The 22101-nt window shown below is 39.3% G+C and overlaps 1 protein-coding gene across 6 annotated transcripts in view; it reads right to left on the reverse strand.

The window, feature by feature from the left end:
* Positions 1–2294: 2294 nt before the first annotated feature.
* The window catches only part of MTMR6 (myotubularin related protein 6), a 31032-nt gene continuing 11225 nt past the window's right edge, over positions 2295–22101 (reverse strand). For 4 of the 6 annotated variants that reach the window (XM_050893607.1, XM_050893625.1, XM_050893633.1 and 1 more), the window contains 8 exons: positions 21758–21890; positions 15822–15931; positions 14543–14668; positions 13240–13289; positions 12249–12449; positions 10789–10923; positions 10583–10709; positions 2295–8110 (listed from right to left, as the gene is read on the reverse strand). In XM_050893607.1, the coding sequence (XP_050749564.1) occupies positions 7853–8110; positions 10583–10709; positions 10789–10923; positions 12249–12449; positions 13240–13289; positions 14543–14668; positions 15822–15931; positions 21758–21890 (1140 nt within the window). In that variant the 3' untranslated portion in view covers positions 2295–7852. The remainder of the gene's footprint in view (positions 8111–10582; positions 10710–10788; positions 10924–12248; positions 12450–13239; positions 13290–14542; positions 14669–15821; positions 15932–21757; positions 21891–22101) is intronic. The other 2 variants (XM_050893616.1, XM_050893641.1) reach the window with 2 other exon arrangements.

Below are 22101 nucleotides of genomic sequence, written 5' to 3' on the forward strand. Positions count from 1 at the left end.
GTGCTTACGCTTCTCCTTTGAGATACTACTAACCACACACCTCTATCATTCTAGCTGCATTCACACTGGGATTTAAATCACTTATGAAGTAGAGTTACAAAACAAAACCCTCCTTAAATGTAGATTTAACATATGCATAAACATTCATCCTTTTTCTTCCCCTAATCATTCCTTTTCCATATACTTCGTAACAGCTGTCAGTAGTCTCCTTTGACATTTCCTGCACCCACAATGAGCATTTAAAAGCCATTCATATAAATGATATAATAGCAATTGGAACATTTTTCCTGCTCATGTGCTGTCCTTATCACATTCAAGAGAAAAAAAAGTAATCAAAGTTATTATCTTATCACAGTAGTCACACTTTAACCTCTCAAATATATTGTTGACTAATGGGACATTTGCATGTCACCAGATAACACAGAACATTAGAACGACAGTGCACATGCGAAGTCCAGCAAGTGAGCAGAAAAGCAAGCACTTGGTTTATTAAGAATCATTTCTTCCACCAGCATACTACTAAAACCAAGTTTACTAAAAGCTTAAAGTGGGATTAGAAAATAAAGGATCCAATCACTGAGAGCGTTTCCCCCAGTAAAGCATTCTCACATGAATCTCAGAGCACTAAGCTGCAGCAGTCTTGCACTTTCATAGAGGGACTCAACCAGAGCAGCTACTATCAAAGCTGAGGAACATTTCTGAACAACATCCACATTCTTGAATATTCAGGGAATAGCCCTGTCCTCTGCCAAGCCATATTCTTGCAATAATGCAGCCACCTTTAGTGTTTTACCCAGGGCAGCTTCAGGGGGTGGAAAATAAACACAAAGCAGACAGCAACATTTTTAGGATCACTCAGTCTTGCATCAAATTCTGGAACTAGCGCAGTCAGCATCGAAGCCCTCACACCACTGTAATATCAGCCCTTCCTCCCCACAGTCCAGCATGGCCATCACAAGGGTCAAGAACGACATATCCATCTCCATTTTTACCTTTATATAGTTTTTATGTCCCACTTGCTTCTCTTCAACCATTCTGCACAGGAGCCAGCTAATTCTCACACATGCTGTCTATTCTCAGTTTAAACATGCACACTCCAAGTAATACCCAAACTTAGGCAGGTTGTAGTTATAGACAAGTGAGGCAATGAATGCTCCCTGGGCTAAGTCAATAAAATAAATTAACCAGCCTCTAGGCTATAGTAAGTGCTGAAGTTAAACTTCGCTTTTCCCTCCACTTACGTACGCACATATGAAACTCCGCACTTTCACTACAGCCGGTAGCATCCACGCACTAGAAGCACATGTGGATGAACACATGTGGATGTAGCAGCTACTGCCACTGGATACAGAACCCAACTGACAGATGTTACGATTGTTGTGTCACGTAGTTAAAACATACTGCTATGACTTCGCAGTATTTTTTACATTTTCCCCTAATGGTACTAACCAGATTCTCCCACAGTGTATTCCAGCATACAGCCTGCCTACCTGAAAGGAAGCCACTTGAATAAAAATCTCCAACAGATTGAAGAGAGCTCTATAAGTTGCATCTACCTACAGCAGGAAGGTCCCATCGTGTAAGATCACAACATTGACTATACATTGCATAGTCCAATGCTCCAGTACATTACTTTCCATCTGTACTATGAACAGAAACCATATTCTTAGTGCAGATCAAGATGGAGCTGGATCTGGGTGAAGTAAATATGAGCAAAATGCTGCTGGAAGAAGCTTGAGCATTGTGTAGCAAGTAGTAGTTAGGGAGAGCTTTATTACCGTGACAAAACATGATTGCTATCTTTACTAAATGAAGAATACGGTTGTACAGCCCTAAGAAGCCTCAGAACTAAGAATTAAAAAAACAGTTCTTAATAGTTAATGGAAAAAGTCACTGAGAAGAGAAGCTGGTGTTTTCAGAAGATTACTCCAATTTCCTACCCAGATTTGTTGGAGCTGTTGAAAACACTAATCTGGATTACCAAGTATGGAGTAATGGTAATGCTAAGTAAAACCAGAGCTCTCTTCTCCTGACACTTAACTCTTAAATTAAGCACAGAATAGTGTTTGTAATTAACAGACCAGCAGTCTAGAGCAATAACACGAAGCTGAGCCAGCCTCCCATATCTAAAAGTTACAGGATTGTTCAAGAAACTAATAAATAGGCCAAGTCATTTCTGTACTCTATAGTCTGTATCAGATGATTCACCCATAAAATGAAAGTTTTATTCAATGTTTAATGTTCATACACTGCTATTATAAATGGAGTACTTAACGCCCATTTAGATTTGCAATATTAAGATCATTTTATTTTAAGCTTTATGGATTTTCAAAACACATACAAATAAAATACTTATTACAAAATTCTGTTTACTAAAGTTTCTTCAGGAATATACATCAAGCGTGACCCCAGCACACAGATAAGTGACTTTTACAGAGAGCGTTACAGAGCAATAAAGGCTAGTGAAACACCCAGTCTTTCCAGATACATTACAATGAAAACAGTTTTCTTTCTCTTTGCCACATCCAATATTTGAATATATATTTTTTTTAAATAGCCAGGTCTGAAGTTAAAATGTGTAAGTAAACTGACTGTGGAAGTCAACAGGCACTCAGAAGCCCTGAAAGGGAGAAGAAGCAATATTTTTCAAATTCACTAGTTCAGGGGTAAAAATCCCTGAGACAGAAAAACAACAAACCCGTTTTCTTTGATGGAAAGATGTTTGTTAAGGGACATTGCCAACAGACAGCCGTAAAGATAAACTACAAGATTGAAGAGCAACAGTAAGACAGAGCAAGGAAACCAATCTGTAATGCTGGGTAATGAGGAACACCTTTGTGGGGCAGCATGGGACTTCACCAAGACTGCCCCCTTGCAAGAAAAGTGTTCAGCAGAAATATATGCAGAGATACAAAGCACGAGATATGTACATGCTAACCTTGTCATCAAGATGGGAAAGACTTTTATAGTACATGTCAAAAACTACAATCCCGCTCAATTATAAACAGTATACAACTGACCTCAAGAGTTAAACTATAAACAAGAATAAATGAAATATTGCACCCCAATTTCAAAGTCACCACCAGGACATTTATTACCTGAAGCCAGCAGATTAAGAAACACAGATCCATATATATTTTCTGTTGCTTGATGCCAGTGCAGAATTGCTTAGCTACAACAAGTGTTTAATAGACCAGGTCACTGAATTCTCTGTGACCTGGAAACCGATCTCAGAAGCAGCATGCCTCTGACCTTCCATGTCAAGTCCCTGAGCTGCTGCTGAACATCAAAACAGCTCTACTGCTTCTACTTTTTATGAGTCATACCCCAGCAGGGTCCTGTTCCTTGCTACATGCTGTGACAAGGGTCCCGACTACATCCTCTTCCTTAAGCCTGTTGTGCATACAGAAGTTGCACCATTGAATTATGATGCCGTGCTGATTTTCCATGCTATTTAACATGCAGGCAGGTCAAGCTAGCTAGATCAATCATAAGCTCACCCATACTGTTCACTAATCTGAGCCTTCAGAATAGTGGAAGAAAACTGCAGTACTTCCAGGTTTTTGAAACTTCCAAAGCATTAGGAAACCTGTTACATCTGAAAGATATCAAGCACCACAATAAGCAACACTTGGAGAGAAGTGTGGCATAAATGGTGAAAGCAAGTCAAAGCAGACTTCAGTCTAATCTAAAGACCTAATCCTAAAGGTTAATATAGGTTTCATGACCAGTATACTTAAGTCTATGATCAGCTACAGGTTTAGAACTATTAGCAACCAAACAAGAGTTTTAAGAGCAACCTTTAGGTTCTGACCTAAAGATCTACAAATTACCACTGTGGAGGGATGATCTAATTTGAAATCAGATTATCTTTAAACTAACTAGAAAGCAATCATCATGCTTACGCGAGACCCTCATGCTAGCCACATTTACTCAAGAGCAGGACAGGACTCCAAAGGACAGATATTGATAGCATGTGCCCTGTGCTATTTTAACATCAAATTTCTTTATATTATTTATGTCGCTTCCTTAGGAGGACAGTAGTTAAGCCAAGCTACCCCAGCCCCACTTCAGCCCAACTCTGCATCCAGTTATGTGCTTAGTTTACCAGAACAGGAGTAGCAAGTTCTTAGAGATTTGCTGATTTGTTACTTTATCAAAAGGCCTTAGGAACACAGCAGCTACAGAGGAAGAACACATCATCTTTCCCAGCAAGGCATTCTCCAGTGTGCTTATCCTGAGGAAGAGACACATCAAACTGTCACAGCTTGATTTGTGATAGCTTTCCCTCTAAAAGAACATTATATTAGGGCATTTGTTCCACACAGGGATGTGCAGTTTTATGGAAGAACTGCTGTTCCAATTCTCTAAATGGACTCTCCAGACTTCAGGCTTTTGCCCTAGATCTAGGTCACTGGTAATTGGACATGTGTGGAAAGTGCACAGGCTCAGTTCAGTGTTGCTTAATTAATTTCTTAGTCTGTTGATTTGGCAGTCATCCTACAAAACAGAACAGTTGGATATTTAAACTTGTATTGAAGAATACACTATGAAAACAGTAAGTCTCCCAAAAAATAAGCCTAACTTTTGGTACTAGTGAAATAAATGTTTTAAATTGCCTGGAGTACGAAGTGAAATCAGTTTTAGTTGCTCAGGTGAGACTACCAGCTTGGTTAATTAAAAGGAATTATTTCTCTTTTATAGCATTCAGATTGGAAAAAAGATCAAGCACAGCACAAAACAGAAACCCAAAGACTTTACAGAGACTTTCTCAAGATGAAGCACAGAACTGACAGGTGCCGAAGTCTTGCAGCCGATGGAGCAGAATCAACTATAGCAACTTTCTATCTGGGACATTATATTCCCAAGCAACTGGTGAGTGCACCAACTACACATTAAAGCCGCAGCTTGAAAGAGAAAGTGTTCTGCACATTACTTTGAGCCGTACCAGGCACCTTTCAGTATTGTAACTGCTCTTGAAGCACCATGTTCAGGATGAAGAAAACCTCATCCACTGAAATAATAATTAAAATTCTTTCTGCTCCCAGAAGGCTTCTGCCACAGTTTTTTAGCCAACTTGCTTGATGTTTTTTAAACCTTTCTTGAAGGACACAGAACAGCCCCACTGTGCTGAGTCCTGGCCATCCTGCCAAGCTTTCTGTTGGAGCTCACTTTGCTACCATCTATTTACTTCACCACAGGTCCCATGTGCTTTAGGTAGTTTTGGCTTAAGCCTAAACAGCAAATGAGAAGAGACAGCTGCCTCTCTGCAGGAACTTTTCTCACTGGTGACCCTGGGGGCTGAGTTGGCAGAGCTACCTGGACTTTATAAGAAGGCTGCTCTACAAAACAGCCTTATAGAACTCTATTCACATATTAACTGGAGTAAAATATTTACTTCAGATCAGGAAGTATTGTATTTTTTGATGAAGACACAGGTTCTGTGCTTGAGCAGGTAGTTTTATAGCATTTTAAAGCTGACCTAACATGCCTACCTTGATCTAAAATAAAAAGGCATCCCAATTCCTTTTGCTAAGAAGTTAACTCTGCCAATAAAAAGGGCCTGAAGACTGAAATAAACTCATTTTAACAGCACTGAAAGGGAACAGACCTTCTCTTTAAAAGCCTTGTATACAGGGATGCTCAGATGGTTGTTAAAGTAAAAACAACATACAACAATATTTGCAAAAATCTTAATATAATCTTTTGAGTCTATAAACTCTAAACAATAAATATGAAAAGTGTACATGGCACACCAGAGCAGCTAGATATTAAAACAAACAAGTACAAATTGATAACACTTACCTATTTTGTCAGTGATAAATTTGTCACTACTGTGATACAACACAAGCTTAATATACAAGATGTTTTTCCAAAGGAAATCCATAGAACCATGTTGATACAGAAGGTGAGGGAGAAGGGGAGACAATAAATAACAAGGCACAAAAACCTCTCTTGCTGCAACCCTGTAAGGCACCACTGTGCAAACGTGAAACTATCAAAACCTGTAGTGGAGAAATTCTACATGTGTTTAAATGACTGGATAATGTATTTTAAAGATGATACTATGCTCATATCTTTGGAAATAAAAATACTTACAAGCCTTTATTTACACTTATAGGCTTTTAAAAAAACAAATTAGTGAAATGGGTGAATTAAAACTCAAATACAGGAGTCACAGTTAATTTCTCCCAGACAGCTTCACAAGTGCAACTTGATCATGACCTATACTGGCCTTGTTAATAGAGTCCTGGATCCAATATGGTGCAGAGGGAAATGCTGCCAATTATGTCAAATTGTGTGGCACACCAGTAATTTTAATAAAACAGACTTCAGGGATTAGGATGAGAATAAACTCATTTTCACTTGTAACCAAAGATGATTTAAATCCAGAGATACAAGGTCAGTAGCATTAATCTAACATCATACCTAGGGATCTTAATACCCAAAGTTATAATTTATACCTCTATTTAAGAACTAGGCACCGGCATTTTTCTTCCCTATTCTGTTATCTGCTCAGAAAATCCATCATGGGACAAACTTCAGCAAAAACCTTCTCCCTTACTAGAAGGTTACAGATACATAATTAAGCTTACAAACTGTAAGTTTCCCCCTTTTTTCTTACGTCCCATGATCTCTACTGCATCCTGCTAGAAGAAGTTTTTGTCCTCTCTCCAATTACATAAAAGTCTCCAGACTGTACTGAAATTACTTAAAATATGCACAGGTTGAACAAGTTTTTACAAGATGAGAAGGGGGTTTCACTAAAAACTAAAATTTTCTTCTAATGAAAGATTTTGGAGGCACTCAGTTTCCCTGTGAGCTTTGGACACATGAATGACTTTTTTGTACGTGGGAACAATATCAGTAGACTACACTTCCAAAACTTCTGCTTCCATTCTTGCAACTTGAACAACTGCACAGCACTAGTAAACAACCTGAATGAACTTGACAATTCCGTTATTAGCTAAATTTTGTTTTCTTACATGACACATTTTACTCTTTTTACTCTACATGTAAATACCTTGCCACAAATCAAAACATTTAAGGTCAGACACAACCTGTAGCTTCAATGATGCTCAATCTACTGAGCTGCCACAGAAGAAAATCAGGCCAATCTATTACATTTTAAACAATAAAGGAACTGGAAGAAAGAACAGTCTTCAGTGATAAATTACATTCATATAGCTATTTGCCGAAAGGCTGTGCCAGCTTAGGCATGCTTCGTTCCTTATATTCAGTCCTGTTTTAAGGAAATAACAATTTGAGCAAATACAATGTAAACAGAGCCAGGTAGACTGCAATAGTCAAGGACAACAATATCATTGATCTGACAGGTTTAAGGCCAACTATTTATGACTTGAAATATATCGTACTTTTCCATGGCACTTAAATACACTGAAAGTTAGTACTGGGTGACATTAAACAAGGGTATATATTCATATCATATGTGATATATACACATAGCCTCCGTTCTTAAAATAGAAAGTTCAAGTTTTCTTGCCCAAATAAAATCAATCCATGAAAGACCACCTGTGTTTTCCTATACCGAATAAAGTAATATTACTGTTTTAATCAATTTAGTGCAAACTGACTTAAGTCCAAAGACATACCATTCCTTGATTTTTAGTCACTACTTACCAAATGCCCCTATTTCTTTTAAAACACAACTACGCTTTTTTTTCTTAAAAGAACAGCAAACACTTGACAACTAGCATGTTGTTCTAGTCTACGTTAACAAAACTTGCCAATATACAAATCATGTTTTGGTCATGCAGCACAGACCCATCCTCAAAATAATCTCTCTCTTAATTCAATCAGTCTAGAAGAGGAGCCCCGTGCCAGATTTTAATTAGCAGGTCATCCTGGCCACTCCGTACTCCAAGCTGACAACAGCAGGCTCAGCTTTTGAGAACTCTGCCACAAATTCACTGTAGCGATTGTCTGCTGTGTTGCTGCCCTCTATAGTTCTTACAGCATCATTCACAGGGATCAGTGGCTGCTCCTTGAAGCACGGAGGGGTCTTCAGTGCCATGGGTGCAGGATGAGCAGACTGCTGATGTTCCTTCACAAGGACTGCATCTGACCGCCCATTTCTCTGCTTTATTTTCTGAAATATAGAGAACAGTTACTAACAGTGAGCATGACTGCTTTACTGATAATATTCTGCTTTGAAAGGAAGTGAATCCACTTCTTTTGCTGGCCAACTCAGCATCTGCAGAGCCCTGTATTACATACCCTAGGTTAGATATGTAACAGTATTATTAAATGTTAGGCCATTGGATAAGACATTTTTCCCCACAGTTTACAGCAGATGCTACAAGCACTGTAAGCTTAAAATTTGCAGCTGAGCAGAAGGCAGAAAGGTTGCCTGTCAGTGTCCATAGAGAAGGAGAGGTTCTACCAGGCTTACCCCTTGTTTGGTTGCTATCAAGATGAGAATACTTTCTGGAGTACAGGCAGAGGAAGACAGGCCTTGGTACTATTAGCAAGCAGGGAGCTTACAGTAGACCACAAGTCTCTTAAAGACAAAGAGCAGTTTCATACCTAAGCCCTTATGTCCTTCCTAAAAACCTTCCAAAAGACTTCTCCTTTAGATCTGAAAAATGCCAATACAGTTTGTTCAAATGCAGGAATACACTAAAAGATACCAACTAGAAAGCAGGACTGGAGGAAAGGACCTGTCCTGCACGCAGTGAGCAATAGAAGAGGACAGATTTGGATTAAGGTGTTGTGGTTTTTTGTTTGTTTTAATTTAAACAATCTCACCCAGTAACTGGGAGCTTGAACTAGTTAACTGAACTGATTTTTCTGTTGATGTGTTTGTGCTCTATTAGAACAGAGACTGAGCCTAGAAGACTTTGGTGTCTCTTGACATCAACTTTTTGAAGATGGAAACAGCAGTAGGAAAGTCTACATCAAGATTTCAAACAACTACATCTCTTCATCACTCAAGTGAGAAATGTGGGCTCAGGTGAAGTTAACACCTTGGAACAAGGTTCTAGAAAATTCAAAACTGAGACTTCACTTTACATCTCGCTTATTCTTCAGCTTGCTTCATCTTGAGTTTTCATCTTGCTGCTTCAATCGTATGAAAACTTTTAATCTTAAATATACAATTAAGATTTGAAACAGTTTAAGTGACCTGCATTCATTACATTACAGTAGGATCAGTTTAATAAAATCTTTACTCCTAGAAAAGCTGTACTTCCCCCCCCTCCCCCAACACAACATACAGGAGTTGTGTTACCATTTCTAGCCACACAAAGAAGTAAAACCGATAATCAGAAAACTTTTGCATTTCTCAAAAGGTATTATTCTAAAGTTTCAGCACCTTAACTAACTATAATGAAGTATTAATTAAAAGCCACTGATTAAGTCATACTAGAATAAAGTGAGATACACTGTTCAGTCTTTCCTGACTGTTTACTGTAGCACCTAGTAGAAGTCATTTATAGAAATCTGATCTCCAGAATTAGCCCTGTCTTCAAATAAGCATTACAATGTGTATGCTCCATAATTATGGTGACTTACAACAACATGCACCTGCACATGAAGTCAGAAGAAGGACAATACTTACTGCTTCCATTTTAGTAGCTATAATGGAAATAAAACATTTTCAGTCTCCTTGGTTTAGCAACACAGCTGTAGCTATGATGGGTACCTCGTTATCTAAGATAAGTTTCACATAAATTTAACCTACATTAAGCCATCTTCAGTAATGCTTTGATAGTAGAAGCACTTAACACAGTTCATCAGTAAAGCAAAATAAATTGTGCCTAAGAGCAAAACATTGGCTGCATAGTCTGTCATTCAGCATAGAAGCATACAGTGAAAGTCAAAGCCAATGTTACGTAGAGTAAGTGCTAGGTCATACAGCAGTGACATTCATGTGTGTGCTGGTTTTGGCTGGGACAGAGTTAGTTTTCTTCACAGCAGCTAGTATAGGGCTATGTTTTGGATTTGTGCTGAAAACAGTGTTGATAATACAGGGATGTTTTCCTTATTGCTGAGCAGTGCTTACACAGAGTCAAGGCCTTTTCTGCTTCTCACCCGACCCCACCAGCGAGGAGGCTGGGGGTGCACAAGAAGCTGGGAGGGGACACAGCCGGGACAGCTGACCCCAACTGACCAAAGGGATATTCCATACCATAGGACGTCATGCTCAGCATAGAAAACTGGGGGAAGAAGGAGGCAGGGGAGGGGGACATTCAGAGTGATGGCGTTTGTTGTCCCAAGTAACTGTTACACTTGATGGAGCCCTGCTTTCCTGGAGATGGCTGAACACCTGCCTGCTGATGGGAAGTAGTGAATGAATTCCTTGTTTTGCTTTGCTTGCATGCGCGGCTTTTGCTTTCCCTATTAAACTGTCTTTATCTCAACCCACGAGTTTTCTCACTTTTACTCTTCCGATTCTCTCCCCCATCCCACTGTGAGGGGAGTGAGCAACTGGCTGTGTGGTGCTTAGTTGCTGGCTGGGGTTAAACCACAACGATGTGAAAGCTAGCAGCATTATTACAGACTATAAATGTGAATTTGAAGAACAAGTCACAAGTACACACACTTATTTTGTAATACTTACAGCTTCCAGTTCTTTAATGTCTTCCTCCAGTTGTTTATTTTGTTCACTCATGTTCATTATAAGATTGAACACAGATTGCCTGGGATGCATACTTCGATCAAACTGATGGTACATATTTCTCCAAAACCTGCATAGAGCAGACAGTTTTAACTAAGCAGGACGAAGACAAAATTGAAGAAGAGATACTGTATATAATTTAAACTTACTTAAAATTGAATGATACTGTATTAGGCTCCAAAAGAGTTAGTTCTGGAGAAAAGTCTGGATTATACAGAGGATTCTGATATTTCTTTTTTTCATCCAGAAGGAACGGCCACAAGGAATATGTCTTCTCCTTTAATCTTAAAGCAAGAAGAGATCAAGGTCAAGACACTGACTGCAAGCAAAAACCAGAAGCTGTTCAACTCAACATAACAAATTGATCTTAACTTTTTAAAAAAGTCACCAGAAATACTTATAAATCTTGAATTGAAAGCTCTTAGTAAAATCAACTTCTTCCTGGCATGTTGTCCTGGTTTCGGCTAGGACAGAGTTAATTTTCTTCCTAGTAGCTGGTATAGTGCTGTGTTTTGGATTTAGTAGGAAAATAAGGTTGATAACACACCGATGTTTTTAGTTGTTGCTAAGTAGTGTTTATACTAAGTCAAGGATTTTTCAGCTTCTCGTGCCCAGCCAGCAAGAAGGCTGGAGGGGCACAAGAAGCTGGGAGGGGACACAGCCAGGACAGCTGACCCAAACTGGCCAAAGAGCTATTCCATACCATATGACATCATGCCCAGTATATAAACTGGGGGGAGTTAACTGGGAGGGGGGATCGCGGCTCGGGAACTAACTGGGCATCAGTCAACGAGTGGTGAGCAATTGCATTGTGCACCACTTACTTTGTATAGTTTAATTCTTTTAGTATTACTATTGTCATATTATTATTATTATCATTATCATTGTTTTTCATTCCTTTCTGTCCTATTAAACTGTTTTTATCTCAACTCACGAGTTTTTTTCCCTGATTCTCTCACCCATCCCAGGGGTGGGGGGGCAGTGAGCAAGCGGCTGCGTGGTGCTTAGCTGCCGGCTGGGGTTAAACCACGACACATGTGCTGATGTTGGCTAGAACTGCCAGTTTTAGAAGTACTACTGCTTATGCTGTGCAAGTTTTGCCTAGTTGCAATAAATGCTTTTAAAATACAGTTTGAGAGAAAGATGAACTGATGAAAACCTTACAGAAGTTTTCCAACTGAAAGCATTAGGAGACATCCTATTAATACTTCTAACTGACAGTAATTAGTCTTGAGCAGGCAAGAATTTTAAGGTTACCTAAAAATAGATTGGGGGATGGAATGAAGTGATACTTCCAAACTTAAGCTTACCTATCGGGGGGGGGGGGGGGGGGGGGGGGGGCGCGGGGGGAAGAAGCAGGACGGAGAAAGAAGCCTTAACTTTCCTCATGAAAAATGAGCATGGGATTTTTCTCCCAGAATTAGAAAGACTGTCTTCAGTGTGCAAAAGCACAAGAAGCACTGCTGTTCCCTGATGCAGTTCAACATCATTTCCAGTACTACCAATCCTGTCTCTATTTCTATTCAGAGCCTAAAATGATTTACCAGATTCACAGGAGCTCTTAGTCTGCCAGAATAAACAAGAGACACATTACAATATGTCTGCTTACTTTAGTTCTTCTCGCTCTTTTTGAGAGTTTCCAAGGAAGTTACCAAACTGGCATGAATGGACGTGTTCATGGATCTGAAGGAGGAAAGCTTCATTGTACTCAAAGGCTCGTGGAAACTGCTCAGTCAGATTCCACACGCTTTCTAAAAACTGGGTGAACACTGGTGAGATCTCTTTCGGATCACCATCCAACTGACAACACCTGAAAAAGATTCCATAAACAGATTGAAACTGGTTTCAGATAAAAAAATCAAAAAAGTCTTAGTTGCACTTGTTTTTAAATGACAGCACATTAATTTGACACTAGCTTTGGTTTGGAGATTAAGCACCTAACTTTGAGAACTGGGGTGATTTTTGAATAGAAATAAGTCTATATTTAACCTATTTTCTGACTTGTAAGTAATCACAGATCTGTATTCAGTACAGAAGAGCAACATAAGACAGTTAGGTTCCTTTGTGTCTATTACTTCCATAGTCAACATTTGGAGTATACCAGCTAAAAGCAAATGAATAAGCAGTAAATAGCAGCAAGGCTATCGTCATAGCTGATGATGGGCAGATCAAGGGAAAAACAGAACTCTTAACATACAGAACTTCTAAAGTTGGGCATGACTTCATCATTAAAAGTAAACACAAATGCAAACTCATTTTTAAAGATTTCAAAACTAAATGTTTTGTATTGCCTAAATAGCTGGGACGTAGCTTTAGATTAGTTTTGCACTGTTTGTGCATACATGCAGATCCAGCTGCAGTTATCAACATCTGAGCATGAGGCACCAGTAGCACTAAAAATGTATGTCTATAATACAAATCAATTATCCAATAGGTATTTGAATAAATACACAAAGTGCATATTTACTGAAAATAGCTTACTCATTGCAAAATTTCTAGGAACACTGCAGTAGTTTAACATCCACAAGTTGTCTTTTGTTTTTAAGAATACTTAGTTCAGTTCACCATATACATTTTACTGTATTGGAAGAGTGAACTACCTGTCAGAGAACTTGTGCCCAAAAGAGATCCAGTCTTTCTCTATCAAGACCTAGAGGGTAAAACCAAACAAAATCTCATGTAAAATGTTACTCAACCTTACATCTATAGTACTAACCCCGCAGGTTATCGACATATTGTATTTTAAACTTGAGTCAAATAAACTACAGTAGGCGCAACTGTTTGTCACTTTGTAGTTCCTTTATTTTCTTGGAAGTCTTTCACAAGAGATTCTCAAAGCACATTTCTGAAGCTAGTAAAAAAAGTTTAGCAGATTGACAATCAGATAACTGCTGTTAAGCCAGGCTCGCTTTAAGCATACTAATATTGTATGACTTCACAAATAGACAGATTATCAACCACCTTGCAAAAAAATTGCAAAGTATAGGAAAAATTTTAGTATTGCTTTCCTCCTATCACAGTTTACATAAAACCACACAATATAATCTTTGTGACATTTTATAGCAAGAAGTTTGTTAATATCAACACTAGCTTGTTTTATCACTTCAGTCACAGTATCAAGCACCAAAAGGAACACAGGACTGCCTGCCCATTGCAGAAGTTTTCCCAGAAATGTAATTGACAGTGAGGACTAAAAACACAAAGATGAAATTACTTCCCTGAAGATTACACACATTCTCACTATTCACAAGAAATTAATCCTCTTCCAATTCCTCCTCAACTTCACTTTTGTTACTTGTAATATTTGTGGCAGCTAGTTCTAGCCAATACATGGAACTAATTTTATGTACTATCTTTCAGGAGTTCCCATAGCACCTTGTATTGCCACTGCAGAACACCGATTTTCCTACTCTAAAATTTGGAATAATCATACCGAAGTTCCTCTTCCTCTCTATAGAAAGATGAAGAAATTTAGATTGCTTAAATATCTTCAGGTCTCTGTCACTGGAGGAGTTGTTATTTTTAGATTTTAATAAAGTTGATTTTGGGACAAGTGATAAAAGCACAGAGCTGCTATAGTTTTGTACATCTACTATCTCACATAAGCACTTTGGAATCATAGGTAAGGGGCTTTTTTGGATGCAAAAGGTAATCATTGCAACATTTCTGCAGGGTGCCTAAAGCAATCCACTATTTGTATTTCAGTTTTTTAGATTTTAAATAAACGGTTCTTCCCAATAGCAAAGTATCTCTAAAAGGAAGATGTATCAGTATACTGCAAATCTTATACTTGTAACTACAAGAAGCAAGCATCAGTATGTTTACACTGCTCACTTTCACACTCAAACATTTTACATCCTTTGTTTACCAAGGAACAAATCAACAATGCAACAGCTAGCTTACCATGAATCCTTTGATTGTTCTGTAATAGGAATCTAGTAAGAGAGCTCCAAGAGAACAAACTTGGGAAGTCCTATCCCAGCCATCTGAGCAGTGCACTAATACGCTCGCGCTCTCAACCGCTATTGCCTGCAAAACACAGTTGTTTCTTGGTGAATGTTCTATTCTATACAGAAGTCAAAATTTAGTAAATAAATAGAAAAGCTATGTTTATCCCAAACTCACAGCATAGACCATTTTATTTAACAAAGCCAGAAAAATGTTTATTATGGAGGAAAGGATTTGATACTATAAAAAAGCTAGGAATCTCTCTCCACGGAAGTACAGAAAATTCCTTATAAAGAAAAGAAATTCCACTACCACCTTTGTACAAGGTAACAAGAACATCTACAGTGGTTCCCAGTTCTCTTTCTATCCCTTATAAAACTAAACTTGTAAAACCCCTTGCAATGCATCCTAAGAAAGAAGTAGGCTACACATTACAGACCAAACAGGTTAAAAAATAAACCAACACAAACACAGCATTAAAGATACCCACTTGTTCATCATTACACTACACAAAAGTTAAGGACTAGGAAATGCTTATTAGCTTCAGCTAAGAATTAAAATCCTGTTAGTCCAGATATTTTTGAGGGTCATCTTCAGGAGAATCATCCACTTTTAACTAAAGTTAACTCCTTGTTATTTCACCTAGTAAAAACAAAGACACAGGCTTTTTCTTCACCCAGCCCCCCTCAGGTCAAGCCCTTGGCTTCACAGGTGTCTGGTAAAGGCAATTCTTCCTCTGAATTCTTCATAAAGAAGAATTTATTTCTTCATTTAAATTAATTAAATTAATAATAATTCAAATTAAATTAAATTTCTTCATTAAAATTAAATTAAATCTTCATTTCCTTGCCAGACAAAGTCAGCGTAGCCAATTTGGCTTCTCTGCAATTAGTGCCTCAGGAGTTCTGTTTTTCAGGGTACACTAAATAGTTTGCTCCATCCACCTCCAAACTGGTTACACCTTTCATAGATACCTAAAAGAACCAGGGACCATAAGAATCCCTTCATCTCCAAATAAGGTGACCAAACAGCATTCAAAAAATCCCAAAACATTAGCTGGCATATTTAACATCTCCAGTCATAAACATGTAATATTTAAACCAGCATATCAGATGTATACTAAACATCTACTTCCAAAAAGGTCAATTGCAGAATTTTACACATTTCATAAAGTATAATTTTGCCTGGTAGCAAGTAAACTTGCCATCACACAAAGCAGCAGCATACAAGTTACCTTGACTAGGAAGACAGCAGCATCCAACACAGCTTTGATATGACGCAACCATCCAGAATTCTCCAAACCAGACAGGAAGTCATTGACAGACAAACCCTTTGTGCCACTAACTGAAAGAAACCAAGAGTTAGAAAGCCTTAAGCAGTTGCAGCTACCTATACCCTGCAAAGGAGAAAGAAGAATAATTTTATACTGTTTCTAATGCCCTATGCTGTACATTGATTAGAAATCTTCCAGGAAATCACCACTCATGGTTGAGAGAGGGGTACTACAAAGCGTTCTCCATCCAAAATTCAACTCCGTAGAACTACAGTAACCATGAACGACAAGAGTAAGACCTCTGTGTCTTTTTGACAACCAGTGTATTTACTTTGAATGTTATTTTATTCCCAATAGGGAGCCTTACCCTTGCCTTACCAAGGAAGGCAACGCAAATGCCAAAAGCTTACCAGAAATACTTAAAAATTACAACTACCATAGGAAGTAGCTGCATTCAGACAACATACACAGTTCAGAGTAGTCAGACTGCCAGAGTTTCATCACCTTCTCCACTCTGCTGAGGAGAATAAAGTGAGTGCAGTATAAGGACATGGTGATGAACTGAAAATCGAGTTTGTCTACCTCCAGAATTGACATACTACAGTTCTGACTCTGATCTGTACCATTCTTTGATCCTGTAACAATAATGCCGATTGAGAGGGCAGGGAAGAACTCAATAAGGAAAGCTGCCTTGCAGCATAACAGCAAGAGGTGTAGAGGTAGACTGAAAGTTTCTCACATGGACGCTTACCAAGTCACAAATGAGACAGATAACCGTGAGTTGCTACTCAAAATCATACAAGAACCAGATTGCATTACTGTCCAAACATGACAAACTGCTGGCAATAAAAAAAAAAAGGAAATATTTGCTGGCTGATATAGCTTCAGCTATGTGTAATTCTAAGAGAGGATACCTGAGGTTGCCATCTACAAAAATACCTGCCCCTGCCACAGTGGAAGCCTACTTTCTACCAAGCTAGTGGGCCCCAAATGAAAATAAAAAGGCTCTGCAGCTGAAAGCTATCAGTGGGGATATTCATACAGCAGCTGCAAAATAATCTTTATCTCTGAGTATGGGAGGAAGTGAGTCAGTAGGGAAAGTAGAGAACAAAATTCACCAAGTCATTCTGTGACGCAGTTTCATGTTCAGTCAAGTCCCCTGATGTAACAAAGGCTATAAACTCTTAAACCACTGCCTCGTGGAGCTTTCCTGTATCTGCACTACATGTTTCTCAGCTTTCAGCCATACAAGTTTTGGTATACTCCCCATTGCTCAGCAAGTCATAATGCCAGTTGCTGCTGAATGCTATAACAAAGACAGGCTTCCAAATAAGCATCGCAGCACCTTTTCTAAAGCCTATAGATCTTTGTCATGTAGAAAAAATGCTAGCAAACCATAGCATTATGAGGTAACAAAACATCAAGAAACCCCTGGATACAAAACCTAATTTTAAAGGTTAGTCTATAAGTATCAGTAAAAGCAGCAAAAGCTATGCTAGTTTTCCCTGGTCTTTGAAAGAGATAGCATTGTTAGGCAAGAGTTCTGCTTCTGAAAGGTCTACCACATGGAGGAAATCAGCTGAGAACTACTTGATCCTTTCAGCTAGCTCACACTCTACACCAGTGGTTCCATACACCTGTTCAATGACAACAGTACACAAACAGGTCCACCACTCTATGGTAAAGAAATGAAAAATATTAAAATATCTGGAAAGTCAAACATCTGCAGGAAAGGGATTGGACAGATAAGGCAATGTCTAGAGGCACTATTCATGGCTGCTCACTCCTACATTCTGTAGCTTATGTTTTAAAGCACAAACTTTCAGCTAGAAAACAGACAGGCTTCCAGCCCTCAGTTTCATTTTCACGCAGATATTACTGTCAAAATCTGCTTATGATCAGAATTTTCAGCTTGGTAGAAATATTTCACCACTGGTATTTCCTGCTTCTAGCTAGATTTCTGTATTTTTATAAACCAACGCAGAGATAAGAACACTATGTTGAGCCCAAAGAATTACTTTCCATTTCTGTGAATTAAGACAGACATTTTTATACTACTTAGTGATGAAATAAAGAAATTGCATTGACACTGTTTTGACACTTACCTGCTAAAAAAAAGTTTCCAGTCCCTTATGGTCCCTACAAGGGTCAAAGATGATTTACAGTACCACTAAGATGTTTAGCTACTTCACAACAACTATCATTCAAGATAATTTTGGCTACATGGATCCCATCATAAACGCATGCCCTGCATGTGAGCCCCAAAACCTCAATGTTCCATTGCTTGATTGTCCTTATACACACTACTAGCAATGCCTCAGACAGCAGTTCAAGAGGTAACTAGAACCTGCAGACTGAAGCACAGTGGGCTGGGGGCAGAGGTTGTTTTTAACAACTAAACAAACAAAACCAAACCACCCCATCCCCCATACACACACTCCACATAACCCACAAAAAACCCCTTAGTTAACACAATTCCATCATCAAAATATATGCAGCAGACCACAGCAGCTATTATTGAGCCTTTTCCTCAAATATTTCCTGCAGAAATGCTGTTTCTTGACATATGCAAAATCTTTTTGCTTATCAGAGTTCAATCTTTTCTGACATGTAATACTATATTTTTGAATATATAAAACCTGGACTTTATATTTAATACCACAGCCACAAATTTAGTCTATGTGAAGGTTCTTCCATTAGTGTTGTATAGATGGGCAGTCTGACCATCAGGGGAGCAGAGTCATGTCCACACTGAAGAAAACTATTTTAGAAAAGTTTTGTTCCATTGCATGCAAGATATTTAAAAACCAGCTGAATCCAAGATGAAGAATAGACTGTAAATCCCTCTAGCATGCTCCATGGTGTAGTTCCATTACAAAAGGATGTTGGGAAGGATTATGTCTTACATTCTGCTTGCAAATGGAATCATTAGATTCTGAAGGACACCAGAAAGAGAGACAAAGAGTCTAGGAGCAGGACACATGCTGAAGAATGATGTGGTGGGTTAACCCTGGCTGGATGTCAGGTGCCCACCAAAGCTGCTCTATCATTCCCCCTCCTCAGCTGGACAGGGGAGAGAAAATATAACGAAAGGCTCACGGGTCAAGATAAGGACAGGGAGATCACTCAGCAACTACCGTCAAGGGCAAAACAGACTTGACTTCAGGGAAAAAAAATAATTCAATTTATTACCAGTCAAATCAGAGTAGGATAATGAGAAATAAAACCAAATCTTAAACACACCTTCCTTCCACCCCTCCCTTCTTCCAGAGCTTAACTTCACTCCCAATTTTCTCTACCTCCTCCCCTCCAAGGGGTGCAGGGGGACGGGGAACGGGGGTTGTGGTCACTTCATCACACATTGTTTCTGTCGCTCCTTCCTCCTCAGGGGGAGGACTCCTCACACTCTTCCCCTGCTCCAGCATGGGGTCCCTCCCACGGGAGACAGTCCTCCACAAAATCCTCCAACATGAGTCCTTCCCACGGGCTACAGTTCTTCACGAACTGCTCCAGCGTGGGTCCCATCCACAGGGTGCAGTCCTTCAGGAACAGACTGTTCCAGTGTGGGTCCCCCACAGGGTCACAAGTCCTGCCAGCAAACGTGCTTCAGCGTGGGCTCCTCTCTCCACAGGTCCTGCCAGCAAACCTGCTCCAGTGCGGGCTTCCCACAGGGTCACAGCCTTCTTCGGGCATCCACCTGTTCTGGCATGGGGTCCTCCATGGACTGCAGGTGGATATCTGCTCCACCATGGACCTCCATGGGCTGCAGGGGGACAGCCTGCCTCACCGTGGTCTTCACCACAGGCTGCAGGGGAATCTCTGCTCCAGCACCTGGAGCACCTCCTGCCCCTCCTTCTTCACTGACCTTGGTGTCTGCAGAGTTGTTCCTCTCACATATTCTCACTCCTCCCTCTGGTTGCAATTGCTGCTGCCCAGTAACTTTTCCCCCTTCCTAAATATGCTATCCCAGAGGCGCTACCACCATCACTGATGGGCTCGGCCTCGGCCAGCAGCAGGTCCATCTTGGAGCCGGCTGGCATTGGCTCTATCGGACATAGGGGAAGCTTCTAGCAGCTTCTCACAGAAGCCTCCCCTGTAGTCCCTCGCTACCAACACCTTGCCACGCAAACCCAATACAAATGAATAACAGTTGTTTGTTATAAATAAAACTGAGGACAGTCCCAGTTACAACGGCTCTTGAAAGAACAGGGTCATTGGTATCACATTCCTGATTTGAGAACATTCAGTTCAGCACGTCCAGGGGAAGCTGGTACACAGAATTTAAGTGGCATTTTCCTCATTTTAAGCTATGAGCCATTTTCATAGCATTTCCTTCCTAATCACCCACTGATGGCACATTTCTACAGGTGTCTGAAGAGTAAGTTACTGCATGCCTCCCTAAATTTTAAGGGTCCTTCCCACCCCTAAAGATGCTTCTAGTTCTAGACTGGCATTCAGCAAAACTCTAGTGAATTATACATACTGAACAGAGGTAGAACAACTGTGTTCATTTACCCCAAAGCCTGATCTGGAGAACAACTGGAGACATTACTCAAGATTTTGTTTCAATCAAGTTTAAATAAACCAATCCTCCACACAAGGAAAAAAACATATTCCATCCTTAATGAAAGCTACAGAAAGATATTTGTTAAGTACTGTTGATAGGATGCTAAGTCAAATGGAAGGAATACGAAGTCTGGGAAGTTGAACTGCGTGATGCACACACTTCTGCATCAGACATTACACAGGAGCAGGCCTCTTTAAAAAAGATAAATCAAGATTTATTAGGTAGTTTTCTGGAACTGAAGACGACAGTAGCAAAAGAAAGAGGGATTATCCCAAACTTAAAAACTGAAATTCTGGCTCATGCTGCTCATATTTCCCTTCAATAAAGTACGTGCAGGAATAACCACAAAAATAAATATTATCAAAGCTCAGTAGTATTCCGTACAGAGTGCCTGAAGAATAGGTTAGCAGCAGATACAGGCTCAATGAGAGTGAAGTAAGACTATACCACTAGTCTGTAAGATTTCTTGACTAATGCAGCCAGAATGTCTTCATCAAAACAGGCTTCCATACAAGCGTAAGCCTTCTCCATGACTGGAAATATTTGCATAATTCTACAATGCAAGCACTTCTATATGTATTGTTTGTCAGGCGTGGAAGACTGACTTCTGCCACTGTACTCTAATCTCAGTATTAGTACTCCACAAAGTGTCTTAAATTTGTTTTCAGCTGTTTACCTAAATAAAATATTAACAGAACTATTTAATAGACTTCTGCCTCCCCATTTTCACCACCAGGTGGCAGGCAGTGGTGTGGTGAAGTGGTTCACTTTCCCCCTGCCCCGCTCTCTACAAACACTCTAAGATGTACCTAAAAGCACAGAAGCAGCTCACCAGGCCAAAGAGCTCAAGTTTTGTACAGACCATACGTTTATTGTGAATTCTGTGGAACTAAGTGCTCCTTGAAGAATCAGTATTGTATATGAAAACGTATGTACAGACACACACAGTTTTGTGTATTTATATTACACATGTGTATACATGCATGTATACTTGGAAAACAGAAGTCTTTCCCACAAGCCACTGACATACTAATCAAGTTCACCCAAGACATATGTGCCACTTGGTTAATTTTCTTCAAAATAACTCCATTCATTGGGTTTACAGTTTAAAAGTAAAGGTCTAAGGTAATTCATTACCACAGAGCACAGCAAACTGGTACTAGGGTATAGTAATAGAGGTATAGGTAGTATATCCCAGTATGGTCCCAGGTAATAGAGGTGGGATAAAATATAGAAATATCAATACAGTTTGTGTAAGCTATTATTAAAGACTTCAGAAAAGTATTTATCCTATTTTCATACACACTATTATAGTACAGTTAGAACATACCTTCCAGAAGTTTTTGTAAGCTGGATCTCATTACGTGAATATTTTCGATGCCAACAAACTGGAACCTAATGTTAGAGTAGTTGTCTTCATTCTCATAGCCCTTCCCAGCAGCTCTGTTTGCCATTGCATTAAGCTTAAGAGAGCAAAATAAAAATACTGAAAACCAGTACTTGAAATAAAAATCTCAAATTCAGAAATGAAAGTCATGCAATTTCAATGGAATACACTGGGAAAAAACCACACAAGAGCACATACTATAAACTGATTCTAATAAATTAACAGTTTGTGGCAAATCAACGTGAAAGCATTCAAGCGTAAGAAAGGCATGGTACATAAAAAGCAAC

Source organism: Gymnogyps californianus, chromosome 1, assembly GCF_018139145.2.
Source record: "Gymnogyps californianus isolate 813 chromosome 1, ASM1813914v2, whole genome shotgun sequence".
Taxonomy (NCBI): Eukaryota; Metazoa; Chordata; class Aves; order Accipitriformes; family Cathartidae; genus Gymnogyps; species Gymnogyps californianus.